Source organism: Girardinichthys multiradiatus, chromosome 19, assembly GCF_021462225.1.
Source record: "Girardinichthys multiradiatus isolate DD_20200921_A chromosome 19, DD_fGirMul_XY1, whole genome shotgun sequence".
NCBI lineage: Eukaryota > Metazoa > Chordata > Actinopteri > Cyprinodontiformes > Goodeidae > Girardinichthys > Girardinichthys multiradiatus.
In genome coordinates, this window is record NC_061811.1 from 29,237,143 (window position 1) to 29,258,674 (window position 21,532).

Sequence of the window (21,532 nt, forward strand, 5' to 3'; positions counted from 1 at the left end):
AAGTTCTTTTAAAATAATTGCAAGAACAAATTAGTTTTCCTTTGCTGCAATAAAAGTGCATTTATTTAACACTGACAAAATTTAAAAATTTCCTTTTACTGTTTGAAATACACAAACTGCTTAATACTTCTCTACTGTTATGCTTAATTTCTGAAACCTATGCACTTAGTTACTCCAAAAAGATTTAGGAATGAATTCTACAAAATACTATATATGTTAATATGTAAAACATAAAAATTTGCCAATCACATTTTAATCCATTCCCACTTGATGGAGATTGGTCCAACAGTAAAAAGATGTCATTTTGGAGTAAAGAACACCACAAACATGCAGATAAATATATTTTATTACATCTTGGCTAGCCCATAGGTCTTTACAAACCTATTTTTGTCCTTTTCATCACAGAATAAGAGAAATAAGATCTGGCTGCAAACTATTCATTAGGCAGTATTGCTGATGACTGGTGCACACTGTCTTTAAAGTTGCACAGATGGAAAAGCACTCTTAAATGAAATCATTGCACTTCTTGTTGCTCTCCAAAGCTTTCCCATTAAAATCATTTTGAACCAACAACATTCAGACATTTGTCTTCTTTGTACAGTAGCACCACATTTACATGAATCTCAATCCTCATCGAACCAACTTGTAAATAGATTTCATACTTTTGCAAAATTCTTTTCATTTTTTTTTTGTCCACAAGTGTAACACCACAAAACATTTGGTATTTCAAAACAACAGTAAAGAACCAAAAAGGATTAATGTTAGCAACGTATTTCCACTTTTCATCTAAGTATAGGTCACTTGCTAAATCCACAGGGCAGCAAGCGGCTTTATATTTTCTTTTGCAAGTACAACATCAGTTCTGTGAAGGTAGGATTATTGCACACAAGCTCTATCTATTCAAAGCAGCACTGATTTCCAAATGGTGAAACTACAGCACTTCACATTCAAATGCAGAATTCAATTGCAGGATTCAAGTAGCATCATCCAGCAACAACCAGCAAAAAACAAAAAAAAAAACAAAAAAGTAAGACCTTACTGTATAAAAGTATTTTTTTAACCAATCAGCTTACACATGGCACTCAGACTTAATTAACCAGCAAAGAGATGATTTGTGTAAACATAAACTGTGTTTGGGCTATAGCATTACACAATTATGATTCAATCTACAAATGTAAAATAAAAACCCAATAAAATATTACTGCCTCTTTTAATTAATTTGTAGTATTTTTGCCAGAAGATGATTTTTAACGCTCATTGCATAACTTCATAGAAGTAACATAAAAACAATGCCATAATTTGCTCAGATCTTTCAGATGCAATGACTAACTCATTGAAAGCACATAGCAGAGCAAATGAAACAAATCTCATCTAATCCTTACTTGTGATGAGGTCTGAATCAGCAAAGTCCATGAAGTCCTTAAAACAACAAATAATAAAACCAGCTGTTGTTCAATGTTTTTGTTTATCAAATTTAAAAAGTGCAATATTTGTCTCAGATATCCTATGGTATGGCTTAGAGGTTACGTATTCTCAATTTTGGGCGTCATTCTACCTTCGGAAATTTGCATTTTTTAATGCATAATGAAGATCACCTGTGTAAAGACTTTATTTATGTATGTAGTCATTTATTTATTTATGTTATTGAACTGCAGCATTAAGTCAAAGTTCTGGATTACCTGATAGGTTCCATCAGATCCAAACTAACTGACTTTGCCTTCACTACATTGACTAAATTACTGATATGTGCACAGACAAATACAAAATCAGAAAAAAAAAGAATAAATGGTTCACAATCCCGAACATCAGAATCTAAGACCAGTACAGTACAGCAACACCAACAAAACAACTCTTCATTTGAGCCTTTGAGTCACATTGGCCAAGGCGACAGCAAACGCCTGCACGGCTGAGAAAGGGTACTGAAAATCCAGGATGTAAGCGTTCCCATCTATTCGCCCGAACTGCATCACCTAAAAGAACACAGAACACAGGGATTTTTTAATTGGTTCTTGATGTAAATTGGTCATCACAATAGTTTTGTTTGATTACTTTTCACATTACCTGCCGACCATCCAGCTCTATCTGAAAATTTTTTGCTGACTCTTGAGTGACTCGACCGCCAAAGTCAAGCTGATAGACCTGCGTAGCTTCATTCCAAAGTGGCTGCTTATTGGCCATGATGTAGACAAACCCTTGGCTGCCTAAACTACGGTCCTCTCTTTCGTTTGCCTTGCGGCACTTTATTTCTTCCAGCTCACTTGCCAAACGCATGCTCCTCTTGTTCTTCCAGCTCTTTTTACTACTCTGGTTCTGGTTCATGAGCTCATCGCCACTAATAAACAGCTCTGGTTCACTTTCAGAGCTGTCCTGGAACTCATTTGTTGTTCTGCTCATTTTTTTTGTTTTATTGAGTTGCTCTTTTTGCCCCTTGGGCTTCTTCTTCTCTCTGCTGCCGAGCCTTGGGCTGGATATGAGAGTGTTGAAGTCAGAAAGCGCCCGCCCATCTTTCCTTGATCTGCCCTCAGAGACTGTGGGCATGTTGCCCTCCTCTGCCCTGCTATCAACTCTTTTACAGCTCTTCTTGCTGAAGCGTTCCGACTCCTGAGGGACAGGGCTTTCATTTAGGGATGACGGCTCTGGAAAATTGTTGGCAGATTCGGCTTGTTCTCCTGTGCCACGTTTGGATGGGAGCAACTCAGTGGGCGGGGGAGGAGGTGGTAGTGGAGGTGGTGGAGGTGGAGCAGTGGGCGGAGGTGGGGAGAGTAGTGGCTTTTCTAAAATCTGATGAGTTTTAGTTGGCAGGGGAGGAGCTGGAGGATCCTGCATTGGAGGTGGACAGGGGTAAGGGTTCCAAGGATGTAGACTTACAGGGTGAAGCTGAATTCCAGGACATGAGCTAGTTCCAGGATACAGTGGAGGGAGAGGGCAGCAAGCCAAGTTAGCCAAGTTTGGAGGGTAGCCTGGTGGTAAGACCAAACTAGGATCCTGTTGAGCAAAGGATACCGAAGTGACTACCTCATTTGGGGAACACTGTGGCGGAGAGTTCTGTAGGGTCTGAAGTGGAGGTCCACTATGACCCACACCTGAGGGAAAAGGCGCGAGGGATATCTGGTACCCTGATGGGAAAGTAAGAGTGCTTGTGTTCAGACTGGTTGGAGGTTTCGTTGTAAGGACGAAAGGAAGCCGTGTCACATCTAAGTGCTGTGCCTGACTGATAATGAGAGGGGGTGGTTTAGGATTTCCGGGTGGGGGGGCTAACATCGTCTGCTCTGGAGTAAGCCAGAAGTCCTCTGCAGTGGAGGTGTCCCACTGGTAAGGCGGAGGGCGTTTGACTCTCAAACTGCCATCACCCAGATTCAACTGACGAACAGATTTCTCAAGATGACACTGCTGACTTAAAGTCTCGTCCTCTGTAAAGGCAGAGTTTACGTACACCGTTCTGTCCCGGCTGTTATCTACAGCTCCCAGCAGACTGTAAGATGACTGAGACGCCAGCGGTGAGGCACTTTTGGAGTGCACTATAATGGTGCTGTGATGAGCCCCTTTGCCCGGTGGGAAATCCTGCCTTACAACTGTACCACCTGCAATGCCGCTACTTGTAGTTCCCCCTCCACTCACACTGACACTGGTACTACTGCTGTTACTGCTGCACTGTGTGCATGTGTACAATGCAGTGGGGACCCTCTGCTGGTAGGAAAGCGATAAGGCGCTGTTCATTTTAGCCTTGGTGGGCAGGGTTCTTGAGCTGTCCATCATCTGTGGCACTTTGAGTCCCATATCTCTGCGTTCCCGACGTAAAGTGGCATGAATCAGACTGCTGTCGATTCTCTGAGGAGGAGGGAGGGTAGCAGTTACCTGATTGGCTGGATCAGGGTAAGGAGGGGGGTCTCCACTTGGTATAGAATATCGAGGGACAGATAGACGACTTAATGTCGCTGAGCTGTACGGAAGCTGAATTTTTTTATTTTCTGTGGAAGTCACTTTGAGAGTTGCTGAACCCCCAATGCCGTGAACAGAGTACGCATTCTGATTGCGAATGAGGCGTCTGCGTGGACGACACACCTCCTCTACATTGCCACTGCTGTCAAAGGTTGTGATCCTTTCATACCCCACAGGTGTTGGGTATTGTAAAGTGACAGGCTGAAGTAAAAATGCATCTTTCTTAAGGCAGGGGTCAGGAGCCAGGACACTTGGACTGTCACAGTTTGCAATAAACGTCTGAGGAGTAGCAGCGGCAGACACTACTGTCCCTGGGTATGGAGGAGGGGGATTTACCTTCCTCATCTGGATCTCTACAGATCCACCTGTGTCATTAAAGGAGGGAGGTAAAGTCCGTGGAAGACTTGGCTTCATTGTGTGTGTGTGGTCCCCCCGGTCCAGCACAGGCAAAGCTGTGGGAGGAGGAATTGAAGGAAGAAGATGGATCTGTTGCAGGGATATGGTAGGATAGCCAGTAGGAGCTGGTGGCAGCGACATCTGCATCTTCAGCTGCTGCTGCATTTGTTGGTGCTGCCTCTGCATTTGCTGATGTTGCTGCTGGATCTGCTGATGCTGCTGCTGCAGCTGCTGCTGCTGCTGCCTCATCTCCTGAATCTGTTGCCGGATTTGCTGCTGCTGCTGTTGCATCTGGTGCTGCTGTTGTTGCATCTGCTCGTGCTGTAGCTGCATCTGCTGCTGCTGCTGTTGGATTTGCTGCTGTTGTTGAAGATGTTGATTTGCCGCCTGCTGTTGGGTCTGTTGCATTTGTTGGTGTTGTTCAGCCTGGTGTTGATGATGTTGTTGATGATGATGTAGAGTCTGTGGGTGGTGCAGCTGTTGCAGTTGTTGATGTTGCTGCTGCTGTGACTGGGACTGATGGTGGTGCTGCTGTTGCAGTTGGTGATGATGCATTTTCTGCTGCTGCTGCTGTTGTTGTTGTGTTTGCATTGTATGGGACGGTTTGGATGGCGGCTGGCGAGGCTGCTGCGAGTGAGACCTCTGTGAGTGAGGATGTGGGGGTAGATGTTGAGGTGGTGGTGGGGGAGGCAGCGTGCCAGGGAGAAGAGGACCCATCTCTAACCCACTAAAAATCCCCTGACTGGGATTTGAGTATCTAGTTGGCACAGGGTAAGGGGATGCAACAGCATCTTGGCCATGATCAGTGACAGGGACTGAGGCTGCTGCCACTACAGCTGCTGCTGCAGCTGTGGCTGTCGGATTGGTTAATACATCAAGCTGAATATTCTGGTTGGCCAGGAGAGACTGAACCAGACCAATACTTTGAGTTGGAGACATGGCTTGAGCCGGACTATGGATTGGCGCAATGGGAATATTGACTGTACAGGGTGGATTGTCTTCTGCTACTCCAGATGGCCCCATCACTTTAAGAAAACACAGAGAGATTGATATATGTTCATATATATATTTTTACTTTTTTATAATAAAGAAAATGTGCTGTAATTTGTACCAGGTAGATCATCCTCGTCCTCACTGAACACATTGGGGTTAAATACAGGCAGGCTCATGAAGTCATGAGAAATCTTTCGTACTTCTGGAAGGTAGATTGTCATCTGCCTCGGTTGCAGATGAAGTAAGCTGGTCTTATAAATCACTGAAGCAAAAGAATAGATAGAGCAGACATCATGAACATCATGAACTCTGTTGTAGTCGAAGACATTCACACATCTGCCATTTTGGGGATATTTACCTGCCCCAAGATTGGCTGGGAGGAAAGAGGCAAGTCCAACAATTTTGAACTTTGTTCCCCAAATGTTAGATGTGACCTGTGCAAGGTAATTGTGCTGTGGAAGAGTAAAAATAGAAAACGTAGATGCATAGTCAGTGTACAGGAAGCTCTGTTCTAACCAAGTTTAACTGAATTTCATTTAGATGTTTGGCATTTAGGGTTTAATTGTGCATTGGATAACTAAAGATAAAAAGACAAAGCAGATATTGCAGTATCAGTAGATAAGGAATGTAAATGCAGTTGCTGGTATACTTGTTCATATGTGGTAGATTGGCTTCCAACATAAGAAGAAAAACCAGTGGAAGATCTCATCCCGACATCTTTATTCATGGGGCTAAAATGTGCTTTACTGAATATATCCAAATATTGTTAATCCATCTCTAAGACGCTGTCAAGATGTATCAACACCTCTTGTTTTTTTAGCTGTGTTATATTGGAAAGTGGGAAATGTAATCGACTGGAAATAAGGTTGAGAGTTTTGATTCCAGCTTTCTGCACCCCATGCAACAGTATCCTAGGGCATTAAAGCCCAAGATGCTCTGATTAGACGAGACCACAACGGAACTTTTTGGCCTACGTGCAAAATGCAACATGTGGCTGAAAACCAATGCTGCACATCACCCTGAACACACCAAGTTTTTCTTCCAAGGACAGGGAAGCTAATCAGAGTTGATGAAAAAATAAATGAAGCTAAATAGAGCATTAGTTGAAGAAAACCTTTTAGAATAGAATGTTTTCTAATCGAAGCATATTTATGTGTTTGAACGGCCCAGTCAAAGTCCACTCCTAAAACTAAACGAGAATCTGTTGCAAGGTTTGAAAATTGAAGTTCAGAGATACTGTTCATCCAGTCTGACTGAGCCTGAGGTATTTTGCATAGAACAAGCATACATTTTTGTAAAATGATACATGTAGATTCCCTTCAACTTCACAATTATGCACAATTGTGTTGTTTGCGTTGATCTACTAAATAAAATCCCAACAGAATACATTAAAGTTTGTGGTTGTAATGGGACAAAATGTGGAAAAGTGAGGATATGGATATTTTACTGAGGCACTTTATACAGTATGTCTTTGATGCTATGTTTGAATATGAACAGTTTTGAAAAATCATTTGGAGTAATTTTCCACAGATCTGTACCTCTGTGATTCCATCCATTGTAAACTCACGGCGGGTCAGGCTGGGTGACCGGACCAGAGGCTTTCTGGACGGTAGCCGTGGTGACCGTTGGCTTTCCTGGTTGGCGCGTGAAAGTTTGGGGGATTTTCTTGAATCCATATTTAACCTTTAAAAAGAAAGTATTTAATAAAAGGTTCTGTTTTTAGACTCACTAATTTAGCATTTTGAAAGAAACAATATAAATGTACAAATCCTAAATGTGCAAAGGCTTCATCACAACCCGTGTAAAGTTAATCAGTATAATTTCTGACAAGCAATGACTAGGTAACCTGTTTGCACGGGATAACTTTGGTGACTTCTTCCCCACCCACTCATCACTCAAGTCAATGTCACTGGAGTCAGAGCAGTTACAGCTGTCTGTGTAGGAGATCATGGGATTTACACACACTTCCTCTGGAAAAGGAAAAACAATCAAAGGATGAAGATTACTGAGCAAACATGTCTGTGGTGCAGCAATAAACTTCCATTGCATAAAAGCTCTGAAACGGGCCGTAAATCATGTTACATCAGAGAGGATAATGTGTTTGTTTTTCCTCCTGGCATATGGTTAGAACACAACACAAATATACTTTATGGAAAAGCATAAAAGTGTTTTTGAGCAACTGTGCTTTTATCTTTTACTTCTCTGGCTCATCTACACTATTTACCAAAACAATAGAGATTCACCAATTAGGTATTTTGAGACTGATCCCCCGACTTTTTTTCCTAAAGACTATAACACATAAACAGAAGAAAATGTCCTGCAGGTTCTATGATGGAGGCAGCACATTTGTCCAAATAGAAAATGAATGAATAACAAGATTAGGCCTATTTATTTAAAGATTACCCATTTATTTAAATATCTTATTTTATGTCTACAAATCAAAAGGTAATCAAAGTATATGTTGTTGCTTGATATGTTTATAGACTGAATTTTGCAGTTGATCATCATTCAGGGAAGATTATTCTGATCTCTATCAAATTGATTAATGCTTTTCTGAAAAATAAACACACTATTTTTGAGAAATAGAAGGATCAATTGGACTTTGTGAACTCACCGGGCTTGCTGTCAGTTTTTGGATCCATAATGACAAACTCAGGCCTTAGCTTACTGATTCGCCTTCCTTTGAGAATTGGCACCAGCCCTCCTAAATATTCGAGGTACAGCGTGTAGCAGGGGCCCCCTGCCTCTGGACTATCCTCTGCTCGCTTCATGGTGCAGTGCAGCCGCTCATTCCCGGACGTGGGGTAGCTGACAAAGTCACGGATGTTATTAGGGTCAGGAATCGGAGGCTGGAACAGAGAAAGGAAAGAGATTTGAGATTGAGATTTCTAGATGCTCAAGGGGACAACATGAAAATGTTAGTGGATTTGCTTATTTCTGATGGCCTCTGCTCACCTCTCCAGAAGGATCGGTATGACCCAACCAAACAACTGAAGTACAAAAAAGCCCTAGGAAATACATTAAGGCTTAATACCTTGATAGTTGGTATAAAAGCAGAGGTAACATAAGAGCAGAGCAATGAGGGCATGTTCAGTTTCCCAACATCTTTCTCTTCACGCAGGGCGCTGGCAATGCCCTGCTGGCACAAGAGCTGGAGGCTGGCCACTCTGTGCTCCACACGCACCACATAGAGTGCTGACCCACATGCAAGGAACAAGCGGGAGTCTCTGTGACCCCAGCAGATGGTGGTGATGGGCCTCTGAAACACAGCAACCGGATTTCTATTGTTAAAACAGGTTTTTCACTTCTATGTTATTTATGCAAGTGCAGTATCTAACCATGGTGCCTTGCAAATATATTAATATTCATTGGAGTTTTCAACATTTTGTCACATAACAACCACAAATTTTGACATATTTCACTAGGATTTCATGTGATAGACCATCATAAAGTAGTGCATATTTTAAAGAGTATGGAAAATTATGGTTTTTGGATTGTAGAAATCTGAAAAGTGAGGCATATATTTGTGTTCAGTATGTATTAATAAAAACCTAAAGAAGCTAAGCCTAACAAAACAGAAAAATGTTATTTGTAGCTTCAACAAACCTGAATAGTAAGATTTCCATCCCTTGCTTTAAAGGTAGACTAACCTGTGCAGGTGTTTCCAGAGTGTATATGTGCTCTCCTTGAACATTATAGAACTTAACAAGAGCATTCCTCATGATGGATGCACAGGCTGTGTCAACTGGGAGCCCATGTTTCTCCATGCCAGCCACAGCCAAGAGGTCTCCCTGAGAGCACCACTGGGCTTCTACATCTGCAGTATGAAGTGGGGAAAATTAAAAGTGAGTCCTACAACTTGCATACGTTAATGTTGCTGTAATGTTTACTTGTAATTTAAGTGATAAAGTGGCTGGAACCAAATGTAAATTTAACCTGTAGGGGCAAAAACAGGGTTTCTACATAAAGGTCTTTAAATGGCCTAAATATGCAAAAAGAGTGTTTGAGGAGAAGGCAATTGCTTATTGCAAATGAAATAATAATAATGTACAAATCAACAAATGTAAAAACCTAAGATACAAATACATATATTTTAAGACTTAGTATGGAAATCTAGACATATTTTTAAGGCCTATAATTTAGATCAGGGTGCCCAAGTCGAGTCCTGGAGAGCTACTGCAATTTTTAGATACATCCCTTCTCTAACATATCTGAATTGAATGAATGGCTCATTACCAGGCCTCTGCGGAGCTGAATGACATGCTGATGAGGGATTGAGCCATTTCAGGCAGGTACTGTATGTTGGAGACAGGATGCATCTAAAAGTTGCAGGATTGTAGCTCTCAAGGACCTGACTTGGACACCCCTGATTTGGAGGATGAAATTCAAAATGTTATAAGACCGTGTTGTAACCATGGATAATCCCTACCTTACCACCAAACCTAAAAAAAGTAACTTGCATTGCCAGACTGGGGGAACCTACCTTTTAGCCCTGAACGAATTATAGCTGGAGAGAGATCATCATAGTTGTTCATCAAACTGATATCTCCTGATAAGAAGGTGACTGTCAACAAAGGCTTGACTCGTCGAACTTGGAAGAAGAAAGAAAAGTACATGTGCCTAATTTTGTTTCCTCATGGCAACATGTTCATCTTTGTCAGGCACTTGCATGAGCAGAGAGAGAGAAAAGGTTGTACCTAAAGGCAGAATATTGTCATCAGAGTCTGTGTCGCTCTCTGTGCTGTCCTCAACAAGGAAGTCGGGGCAGTTCCACGACATGCTGACGATGCCGTCAGACTCATGAAGCAGCACGTGAGCAAGCATCCGTCCGTGGCAGTCCATCACTATTACCTGCCCATCTGCTGTTCCAAACAAGACCTAAGACAGAGTTGTACAATTATTAACAATAATGATATTAATAATAAAACTGAACTGCTGACTAAATGAACACAGTGATTTCCAAAAGTATTCACATTGCTTGAACTTAATTACGTTTTGGAATTTTATGTTACTGAATGCAATGCATGCCACACTTTTCAGATTTTTATTGTTAAAAACATTGAGTAATTTTCAGTCCACCTCACAATGCCCTAATTCGTTCTGGTTTATCTCATAAAATCTGTTTTGGCTGTAGCAAGTTCAAGAGGTGTGAATACTTTTGTGTGGCACTAAAGCTCTTCTGTTGCATGTTCAGATATTTTCATCACCAAGGATGTTTTGATGATATGAACTTAGCAGAGCATCGTGTGCTGTACCTGCTGATCGTCAGGTGTCCAGATGCCACAGGTGATTTGACTCTCCAAGTTGATCTCTGAGGACCAGTGTCTTTGCCCACTGACCGAGCCAACTAACACAAAACCATCCCTGTATGCGATGAGTGCTTGGGTGCCGTCATGTGACCAAGTGAAATCACTCACCTTGAAGAAGATGAGACTTGCCGTTAGGGTATTTTTGTAAACATGCATTATAATGAAAAACGCTTCAGTACTAATAATGAACATGCGTAGAAAATAAAACATTGCAAATACATGCTGCATTATTATTTTTTTAATTAAAGCACAATAATATAATTGTACACCTGGGCTCCTCTGTCATTCACTAACTCCACAGACCATCTTCCTTCATACTGGATCCATACAAAAATGCCTCCTTCCATATCACAAGTCGCCAGCTTCTGAAAGGGCTCATTCCAGCGGACCAAAACAACCTGCAAAGGAACAAAGCAAGCTGTCTCCATTTTTAAAAGCACAGGTGGCTCTCTGCACAGAGGAACTTTCAGGAATAATATACTGCATAAACACAAGTCTAAAAAAAGACTTCTGAGGCAGAACAGGCTTTAAAGAGCCAATGTGCTTGGAAGGGAAGTCAGGACACAGGCAGATAAAAATAACATCAGCACGAAATATGTTCTAATAATAAGACAGATGACAATATTATGCAACTTTAAACAAAAGCTTAATACTATTAGATTATGACTTTTACCTGTTTATATTTTTTCTGTGGTCAAAAAGCTTCTGGCACAATTCTGGCTAGTGATTTGGCCTCTCTTTATAGCAGAATTGGTAATGCTCCCTTTCAGTTGGTTGGTTTTGCTGGGACAAAACCATGTTTTATTCATTGTCCACACTCTGGGCTTTGGGAAGGGCTTTAGAAGCCTGATCTGTGATCACTGTCTTGTTAGAACATCTGATAAGTGTGTAAAAGTTTGAACTATTTGACATCAAATTGGCTACAATGTTCAAGAAGAGCCCAAGAACCACGAAGGGTCAAATCTGGCATGTACTGGAAGTAGCTAGAACACCAGTTTGATTTGCAGCTGCCCACGTGGGCAAACCGTATTTTTTTTGTTGAGAAAAACAGTTTATGGTCGGAGGAGACACAAATAACTTCTCGTTGTAACCAAGAGATGCAGAATACTATCTCTGACACCACAACACTTAGAACCTTGAAGCAGAGGGGCTACAGTAGCAGGAGACCACACGGGGTGCCACTATTCTCAGCTGGGAAAAGGGAACCGAGTCTCACTCACCTAAATCCAACAATAACAAACTGGTAAAACGTCTGGTCCGATATGTTTCGATTTCAACTACGACATTTAGATGGTTGGGTCAGAATCTGGCTGAATCAACATGAAAACATGATTCATCCTGCCTTTATTATTGGTTCAGGTTGGTGGCGGTGGTGGTGTAATGGTATGGGGAATGTTTTCTTGACACACTCTGAACCGCTTAGTACCAACTGAACACCACGGCCTTGTTGCTACAGTATATCAGTCTTCTGATGGATACACTCTAACCAGTAAGATAACGCACCATGTCACAAAGCTCAAATCAAACTGGTCTCTTGAGCACAATATTGAGTTCCTTCTACATTGAACCCCAACAAAGCACCTTTGGGATGTAGGGGAAACACCCTAAAAAATAATAATTCCCACAATTTTACTAATATACTCAAGGCCGAACCTCGCTGTTGTGGCCTCGCAAGTTAAAATTGATTCTCTGCGGTGTACTTCTATCCCTCCTGCAGTGACTCGACGTGAACGTCACCCCAACAACTCCTCTCCCGTTCCCTGTGGCGAGCCAGCCCTCCTCGTAGTAGCGTCTCCGGCACACCGGCTTATCCTTCTCGCTCTTGGGAACCCGGCCCTTCCATGAGAGGCACAGGATGTTGGAGTCGCTGCACAGGATGGGACCATGTTCCACGGCGGCCAACATCCCTACTGACTGACCAGGCTGCTGAGCAAAACAAGAGAAAGTGATGCGTTGGAGCTGTGACATTACAGGGCACCTTGTAATAAATCTTAGGTACATTTTCGCTTGTGTTGGTGTGTGGCTCTACATTTACTCAAAACTGCCTTTTCAGGGAAGCTCAGGATTTTTTGGTATGTACACGGTTGCTATTTTCATGGTCAGCGGGAAGTGGGGCTGCAGTAAAACACGAAAAAGGTGGGTTTGAAAACTATTGACCATAGAAACAAACATTGACAGAACAATCTCAAGTTAAACTGGTTAAAATAGCTCCTAAAATGTTTTAATTCACATTGAGCAGGTGTTTGTTTTAAATTCAAAGAAGATTGTACTATGCAATTTAAACCCCTCTAATTAGCCCTGTTTTTGAGTGTGGACTAAAGTAAATCTGAAATAACATAAAAATGCACACATAAAAATAATACAGCTAAGTGGATCCTTGTGGTGAGATTGTGCTATAACAAAATGAAGATACAATAAATGAAAGATTTTAATTCTGCTGTGAGATGTGGAGGTGTCTAAATGAAACAAGCCTAGAAAAAAATACATCCCAATATAATGTTTTCATACCTCTTAAACCTTTTCACATTTTGTCAGTCACATCACAGCAACAAACTTTGATGTATTTTATTTGGATTAGAACAACACAAATTACTGTAAAATTATGAAGTGGAAGATAATGATAAATGATCAGTCATTTTCTACCACTTCTTCCATAGTGGGTCACGGGGGAGCTGGTGTCTAACTCCAGCTGTCTATGGGCAGGAGGCGGGGTACACCCTGGACAGGTCGCCAGTCCATGGCAGGACAAACAACCACCCACACACTCATTCACATCTAAGGGCAATTTAGAGTGACTAATTAACCTAACACTCATGTTTTTGGACTGTTGGAGAATGCCACAGTACCCAGAAAGAAACCACACATGCACGCAAACTCCATGCAGAAAGACCCCTGGCTGGGAGTCAAACCCAGGACCTTCTTGCTGCAAGGCAACAGTGCTACCAACTGTGCCACCGTGCAGCCCAAGACAAAAGGTTTCATGCATTTTTCTAAGTACCTGAGAAGTGTGGTGTGCATTTGTATTCAGACCCTCTGAGGCCATGCTTTGTGTAATGCTTTCCCTACAATTGCAGCTGCAGGTCTTTTGGGCTGGCTTTGGACAGATACTGAAATGTTTGGACATTCTTCTTTGTAAAGCAGCTCTAGCTCAGACTGGATGAACAGCATTTCTAAACATACATTTTAAATTCTTGCCACAGATTCTCAATTGGTTTTAGGTCTGGACTTTAAGTTATGGTATTATAACATGTATGGTTTCATCTAAAACACTTCATTGTGGCTGTATGTTTAGGGTAGGTTGTCATGTTAGAAGATGCACTTTTGTCCCAATCTCAGGTCTTTTGCAGCCTCTAACAGTTTTTTTTTTCCAGGATTGCGCTGTATCCAGATCCATCCCAGCATTCCATCAACTCTGTGTGTGTGTTTAGGTTGATGTGCAGTGTTGGGTTTCTGCCACACAGTGTATGAGGCGCCATGATATAAAATTTTGGTCTAATCGGACCCGAACACCTTCTTCTTCCCCATCAATTTGAGTGGGGGGCTATGTCTTGTTCGGCTTGCAGTTGAGCCAGACTCTTTCCATTTTCAGAACTGTGCTCTATGAGATGTTCAAAGCTTAGAATATTGTTTAAAACCTAATCCTGCTTGAAACTTCTCCAGACCGTCTTTCCTGGCCTGTCTGTTGTGTTGCTTGGTCTTTATGATGTTATTTGTTCACCAATGTTCTCTAACAAACCTCTGAGGCCTTCACATTTTAGCTGGACTTTGATGAGTTTGAAAACACGTATCATTTTCCCTCCACTTTATAATAAAGGGCTTCATGACAAAATGAGAAAAAGTTTAAGAGGTATGAATACTTTTTTAATGCACAACAGAGGTCCCATCAGCTGCAAACAGGCATCAGCATAACAAGCCTTATAGACAAATAACTGCCTAAAACCAGGGAATACACAATTTTTTTTTGGTATGTTTTAGAGACCAACCTATTTCATTTAGTCTGACTTAACAGATTTTAACAACTACAACTGAATCACTATAAATGTGCCACTTAAGGCTGTTCAAAATGTTCTTGCTGTAGTCCCTATTATTCACTGTCCATGGAGCAGCTCCAGGATTCGTCTGCAGGTTACATCATCACTACAGCCCTTTTTATTATCATCCACAAAACGAAATTAAGGGGTATAGATGACATATTTGAAACTATGGTAAGTCTTAAGCAAATACATGTCTTGTCAGAGCTGAGATTAGGTATAATCATTTACTGTCTTTTATGTTATAAAATATAATATCTGCAAGAAATATCCTTTACATAAAAACATAATTTTCTCTCAGTGACACATTTTAAAAGTTGTGTCCTTTTATTTATTCTTTTTGATAAATTTGCTGACTGTTTCCACTGCATTCAACACTTAAAAAGCCAATCATTCAAGATGTGAGAAATTTGAGGTTCCTATTTTAACCTGCAATCATTTTCTGCACAGATTTGATGTATGCTGGCTGGCATTATGTTATGTAATGTCATGAAAAAAAAAAAAAAAGACTACACCCTATTCTGTATTGTTTAGTTGACAACGGTTTAAAATACCTCATAGTTCCTGGGCATGTTGAGTCAAAATGCGTCCTCTGAAGGTGTCCATATTTCCATCCAGATGATGCACTGAAGGGTGATGGTTGCTTTCCTGTTGGCGCCTAAAAAATGAGCTATAATCGGGAGGTAAAATACATCATACAGCCAGAGGGTGTCCAGCTCTTCAATCCTTCATGCATTCATCCAATCACACATTCAAATCTTAGAGTTTGTCAATAGAAGATTCGTGCCTCCTCAGATGCCAGTCACCCATCCCGGAGAGTTGTGCAATCCTGTTGCAGTGGAGAAAAAAAGGGGGGCGTAAGAAAAAAAGAAAAACGCAACTATTCAACAAGTAAAGCGATCTGACACGGATGGAAAGATTTTTGGTTGAAAATAGCGATGTCCTGCAGAGCATCAACGTTGATAATCTGTCTTTCTCAGTCTCTATGCAACGGAAACACTGCATTGGAGAGCAGAGCCCTGGCAGTCTCCATGGGTACTGATGCTGTCACCTTGTTACCGGCAGAGAAAATCACACACAGATCTGTACTCAAACAGTGAAAATATTACATAAACCCTTCAACGTAGATTTGTGCAATTAAACGGTGACATGAAAAACAAGAACATGTTAAAGTAGCAATGATTTACCTCTTTCTTTTAAGCCTGTATATGCAAAGCCTCCGAGGAAATCATGAGTCAAAGACGATCCAGCTCTTTAAATTTAAAGCTTATATCTGAAGCTTTCTTATTCATAGTCGCCTCATATGTAACCGCATCCAGCTGTCTGAGTGAGTCAGAGCTCATCGAGACAAATGGAGCAGGTTAGAAATTACACATGCGCCACTTATATTAAAGACGTTTAAGTTTCAATTCATTAATAGCTGTACGTACCTGACACCAAGGTAAATACATATATTAATCCTAAAATGATGCACGGTGCCGTAGTGTTGTCAGGCGCCTCTCCATTGGTGCACTTTGTGCTTGTGGCTTTAAAAGCGGTTGCCATGAGGCAGGTGGCGTGGAAATGCAGCAGGAGTTTCCAGCGAGGATTTAGCAAGTTCACCACAAGCAATGTTGCCAACCACTGCAGCAGAGAAATGTATTTAGCTCAATTCTTATTTTATGTAATCTCCGCTGGAAATTAGCAAATTGTTCCAACGCTTGTAAGTGTTTCCTGCTGCACACGGACGGGGGTTTCTTTCCTGATGGCAACCTCAAATGGCGCACAGACTCTTTGTAACGTACCTGTCGCGCACTTTGCAGCTGTGATTTCTTGCAGAATTGCATACTTTGCATTTCATTTTGTCCTTATCATAGATGGACCATGGGCGTCGTTGGGTTTGTAATTCTAGTGATAACACAATTTTGTCAAATAAAGTTGACAAAATTGTGTGTCTTTCATTCTTTGATTAATAGCATCGTCCTGTTTTTTTCCTCTACTTTTTGTTTCATTAATAATTTTAGAACCTGCTCGTAACATGATCATATTTAAGTTCTGCTACATAAAACTCTGGATTTGAGAAAGGGTGTGCCATTGATTTTTTTATGATAAATGTATTTGCTTGCATATTTTTTGTGAACACGAACTCAACATAGGCTTTGTAATAACACCAACTCAAACACTTGTTCACACCGTCCACGTAGACTTCAGAGCAGGAACGGTTTTCCATAGGTCAATGTGGCTTTCTGCCCAGGGCACCTTCTGTCAGGGTTGCTCTCGACACAAACCCCTCTGCCAAGCCTTACTCAAAACCCACACAAGATCTTCCATTGAATAGTTCTGATGATTTGCTCTGACATCAAAATTTGACTTTTGTTGAAGAGAGGCTTTAGCCTGGTGGTATTTCACTGCTTCCATCACTGTGACTAACTCAGTGTTAACTGGCTGACAATGATGCAAGCCTTCAGCTCCACATCCAACATGACATCTACAGGAAGCACCATCTCTCTCCCAAAAAGCACCTTATAGGGGGGTAAAACCAGTACTGGTATGAACACTGCTGTATTATGCCATCGTCACATATGGCAGCAACACATCCCAGTTTAAGAGGTTATCCTCCACAAACAAAGACAACATAGAATGCAACGTGCGGTTAAATCGCTCCACCAAACCACCTGACTGTGGATGGTATGGGGAAGTTTTTGTTGTATGGATGTTTAGGAGCTGACATGTCTCCCTGAATAAGACAGACTGAAACGACCTCCCTTGATCTGAATCAATGCTACATGGTGTTCCAAACCAACAAACCCATTCTTCTACCAGAACCTTTGCTATTGTATGTGCCTCTTGGATGGGTAAGGGAAACGCTTAAATCCATTTGGAGAAATAATCTCCAATAATCAGAATGTACTTACTGTTTTTTTTAGTTGTCTCTGGTAATGGATCCAAAAGCGCTACTCTCTCATATGGTCTTGAAACCACAGATGTTTGGAGGGCAGCACATGGAGTTTGCTCTTCAGTTTTTCAGGAAGCACAGTCTGTACATTCTGTACACCAATGCTGGACATCACCAAAAGTTTCGGAATCCCTAAATGGCCCCCAGTAAGACCATTATGCGACTACACTTTAGGAATCAAATGTCGGGGGAGAATCAGTCCTACAGAGACTCCTGTTGGGCCTCCTAAGTAAGCAAACAATGAACCATCTGGACCCCTTCAGTTTGCTTATTGCTGTGGAGTTAGAGGTGAAGATGCAATCATACACCTGCTTCAACAAACCCACTGTCATCTGGACAAAGCCAACAGCACTGTGAGGATCATGTTCTTTGATTTCTCCAGTGCATTTAACACAATTCAACCTGATTTGCTTTGTCAGCAACTCCAGAAGACTCAGGTGGAGGCCTCAACAATCTCCTGGATCAAAGACTACCTGACAAACAGACCACAGTTTGTGAGACTGAAGGGTTGTGTGTCTAACAAGAAAGACTGCTGGAGATAGGCACCAGCTCCCCTGTGACCCACTATGGAAGAAGTGGTATAGAAGATGAATGACTGAATGATTGCTAATATTGCTCACTTAGTCTGCCATGACATCTAAAGACCCAAACTCACAAAAAAGCTTATTATATGCATTTATTGTGCATGCCAGGCCTTCCAAAATTTGCATTGCCTTCCATTTAAACCATGGGGTCTACTTTCCCCCAAAAACCGATTGGCTAAGTACACAGATGTTCTGATCCATCTATAAAAAACTGCAAAAACTACCATTGTGTTTGGAATCACAAGCAGCGTTGTGGGCAGGGAGAGAGAGGAAGAAATAGGGGAAAAGCTGGAGTCTCACTCCAGAAGAGTGAGCAATGTCAACTGTTTAGGCTAACATTAATTAGGAGGTAAAAAGCTAATGTTGGGTTAGATGAACAAACTTATTCTGTAATTGTTAGCATACATTTAGCTTACATTTACCATGTAAGCTATTCGTATTTGAACTTGTGAAAAAGGTTAATTGAAACTTTTTCACAAAAAGGGTCATTATAGACAAAAAAAAAACATTACAGACCAACACCCCCCAACACAAAGTAGATCCTTTGTAAGAGCTCAAAGACACATTGCCCTGACTTTTGGAGATTCACCAACAGATCTGTAACATTTATTTATATAAAAAATGTATATAGCTTTAATATTTTGCATGCAGACATAATTTATTTTCGTCATGGTTCACATTTTCGAATTCTTCCACAAAATCAGGTGCGTTAGTGTGTTATTTGTTGCTTGAGAAAATACAGAAATCTTTTGGATAACCAAGTAAAAAAACATTACAAAGAAACATTTGGAGACATTTCTTTTTTGCCATTTTACCCAGCTGGTAAAATGGCCTAAGTTTGTAATGCTAAAATTGAGTTCACGAGAAATCAATTTAGAATGTTAGACATTTCACATTCATCCTGCACAATTCAATTGTAAAAGAAGGAAATCTGTGAAGCACATTTAATTTTTCTTTAAGCAATTGAATTTTTTGTTTGGTACAGACCTAACATTAATTATGGTAAATCTTATCAACCTGAAAACGCTGTACCTTTCCTATTGGGATTTTTCTCACATTTCCTCATTTGCATCCTTTGGGTCACAATTTCTAAAGGCAGGTTTGACACAAAAGCAACATTGAACAACAATAAAGAACAGAATATCCACAGTGAAACATGACAGTGGCAGCATGATGTTCTGGGGTTACTTTTCTTCAGATGGAACTGGGTATTTGGTCAAGGTGGATTAAGTACTGATTAGTTCTAAATACAAGTCAGTTTTGACCCAAAACATGCAGGTGTGTGCTAGAAAGCTAAAGATGAAGAGGTATTTTAGTAGTTTAGAAATCATTAATTGTGGTCAGATTTTCTTATCACTGAAACTTGGCATTTTAACAGAGGTGTGTAGACTTTAGCTATTTTTCAACAAAAAATCATTTCAGCTGTAGTGATTACCAAAACTTTCAAACTTGAGCCTGTTTAACAGAGTCTGTAAAGACTTGTCAAAAATGGATTTAGTTGTCATATCTACAGCTTTATGTGCACGTCTCCTCGAAGGCATGGATGACACTGTCATATGCAGGAGGTGGAGTATGTGAGGGAAGAAATCCTTTAAGTCCATTACCACCCAGCCAGAAGGAATTCCTCTTGCTTGGTACAAGGGAGGCTGAATCAGATGAGTCCATAGCCACTGTGTCCTCTGGCATGGTTACCCGCGTATCATCTCCCATGTCCAGGCTAGGCCTGCTCTTTTTGGGCAGCGGCCGAAAAGTGGATGTCTCTGCGCCGGGTTTACTCCCCAAGGGGCCCACTGGTTCTAGAGAGGGCTGTCTATAGACACTCAGGAAAGTGCTTCGGTAAAGGCCAAATTGGCTGCCCGTGGGGTCGCATTGCAAATTGCGAGATTTCTTTTTGGAGCGCCTTGTGATCCTGGCAGTAGCCCGACGTCTTGACGCCCAGGTCAACAGAACGTAGATCAAAGCTCCCAGCAGCAGGCCCACGAGTATAGATAAACAGAACGCTAGAATCATATCACCTGGATAAAGACAAAACAGTACAGAGACTCAGAAGAGGAGCCACAGACGCATCAAATTGAAATGTTTGGTAGAGTGGGTGGACGGATGCATTGTGTTGCTCTGCAAATGGGGGAAATTACTTTCCCAGATGGTGATTTCAGCTTTACTTTAAACCTTTGGCTACAGAAAAAAAACAGGAAGACAAGTGTTACCAGAATGATCTATGCAAAACAAATTGTCTGTAATGTATTGATTTATTGTTGCTGCACACTGGTGTAAATGGCCACTTTTACATAAGATCTTACATCATGCACAGTGTGTGGGTTCACAGGCCATGTGATGTAGTTCTACCCTGCTGAAGAACAAACTGACTAGGCTGCTACAGCACCACATGGATCAAATCTCTGGATAATATTGTTACAATTTATGTTCTATTTGAGATGATGATGTACTACAAATGGTGACTGATTTATAAATGATCCTGGATTTTTAGAAATAGATTGTGCAAGTGAACATTTTCAGGTTTTTGCTGCATTTTTAAAACAAAGCGACTGAATTGCAAAATGAAACAGATTGAATGTTTAAAAAACATATAATAAATAAAATGTAAGGTTGAATCAAAAATGCTTTAACGTGTAATTCACAAGAATTAAAGCTTTTGAAATTAACAATAAGGAAACATATCCACAGGAACTAGAGGACATAAATGGATCTTAATACGCAAAAGAAACTTTGGTGTACTATTCATGGCTTAGACTAACTTTAACAGATTATCTTTCTCTTAATATTTACAATTTCCGAAACTGTATTAAATTGCATGAAACAGTTTCTTCCTGTACATTTTACACTACCTTCCTCTGTAGCTACTTACGGATGTAAGTAGCTTTTGAAAAAAAAATCCTTTTAAATATCTTTGCAACAAACAAGATTTACTTACCGAGATTAAATGATTTTAATATTTCCAAAAATGGATTTGTTTCATTTTGTGCCATTTTTCCACCATGAGTTGGTTTTGGAGCTCCACACTGACTCACACACGTACAGAAACTAAGCTTTTTCCAAGACAGGCTTTTCTATCCCTACAGGGTTTGCTGTGGCGGAAACCTTGCTGTCATGCTTCCTTCCCCTCTCCGGCTTTAAATTTAGTAAATGTGCTGCTTATCTGCGTGGGACATAACACTGGGAAGCAGTTATTTCCTTTTGCATCATTTCCTCAGGATCAATACCTCATAACAAAAGGCCTATTAGCATCTCTTTCATAAAAGTTGAGCATGTTGCATGTCTCCTACTATGATTACAAAACATAGGATACACACTATCTATGCAAAAAAAAAAATTGTTAAGCAAAAA

General features: G+C 40.9%; 2 protein-coding genes across 8 annotated transcripts; both read right to left on the bottom strand.

Moving 5' to 3' along the window:
* Nucleotides 1-328: 328 nt before the first annotated feature.
* tulp4b (TUB like protein 4b) lies at nt 329-16,211 on the bottom strand. Of its 7 annotated transcripts, none has more exons than XM_047345439.1 (16): nt 16,099-16,211; nt 15,223-15,497; nt 12,291-12,563; nt 10,907-11,035; nt 10,584-10,745; nt 10,026-10,206; nt 9,812-9,919; nt 8,979-9,145; nt 8,363-8,587; nt 7,943-8,177; nt 7,175-7,298; nt 6,867-7,011; nt 5,687-5,780; nt 5,447-5,590; nt 2,062-5,360; nt 329-1,970 (listed from the first exon to the last, which is right to left on the bottom strand). In XM_047345439.1, the coding sequence occupies exons 2-16, from the start codon at nt 15,238-15,240 to the stop codon at nt 1,854-1,856; spliced, it is 5,421 nt and encodes a 1,806-aa protein (XP_047201395.1). In that variant the 5' UTR covers nt 15,241-15,497; nt 16,099-16,211; the 3' UTR covers nt 329-1,853. The 7 variants fall into 7 exon arrangements, with proteins under 7 accessions (XP_047201395.1, XP_047201396.1, XP_047201400.1 ...); XM_047345440.1 differs by having other exon boundaries at nt 15,856-16,192; XM_047345444.1 differs by adding an exon at nt 12,673-12,752 and having other exon boundaries at nt 12,291-12,560; nt 15,223-16,192.
* A 2,560-nt stretch (nt 16,212-18,771) lies between these two features.
* On the bottom strand, nt 18,772-21,261 carry myct1b (myc target 1b). The gene is made up of 2 exons (XM_047345663.1): nt 21,120-21,261; nt 18,772-20,202 (listed from the first exon to the last, which is right to left on the bottom strand). Exons 1-2 carry the CDS (start codon nt 21,172-21,174, stop codon nt 19,703-19,705), a joined length of 555 nt encoding a protein of 184 aa, XP_047201619.1. The 5' UTR covers nt 21,175-21,261; the 3' UTR covers nt 18,772-19,702.
* Between the last annotated feature and the right edge of the window lie 271 nt (nt 21,262-21,532).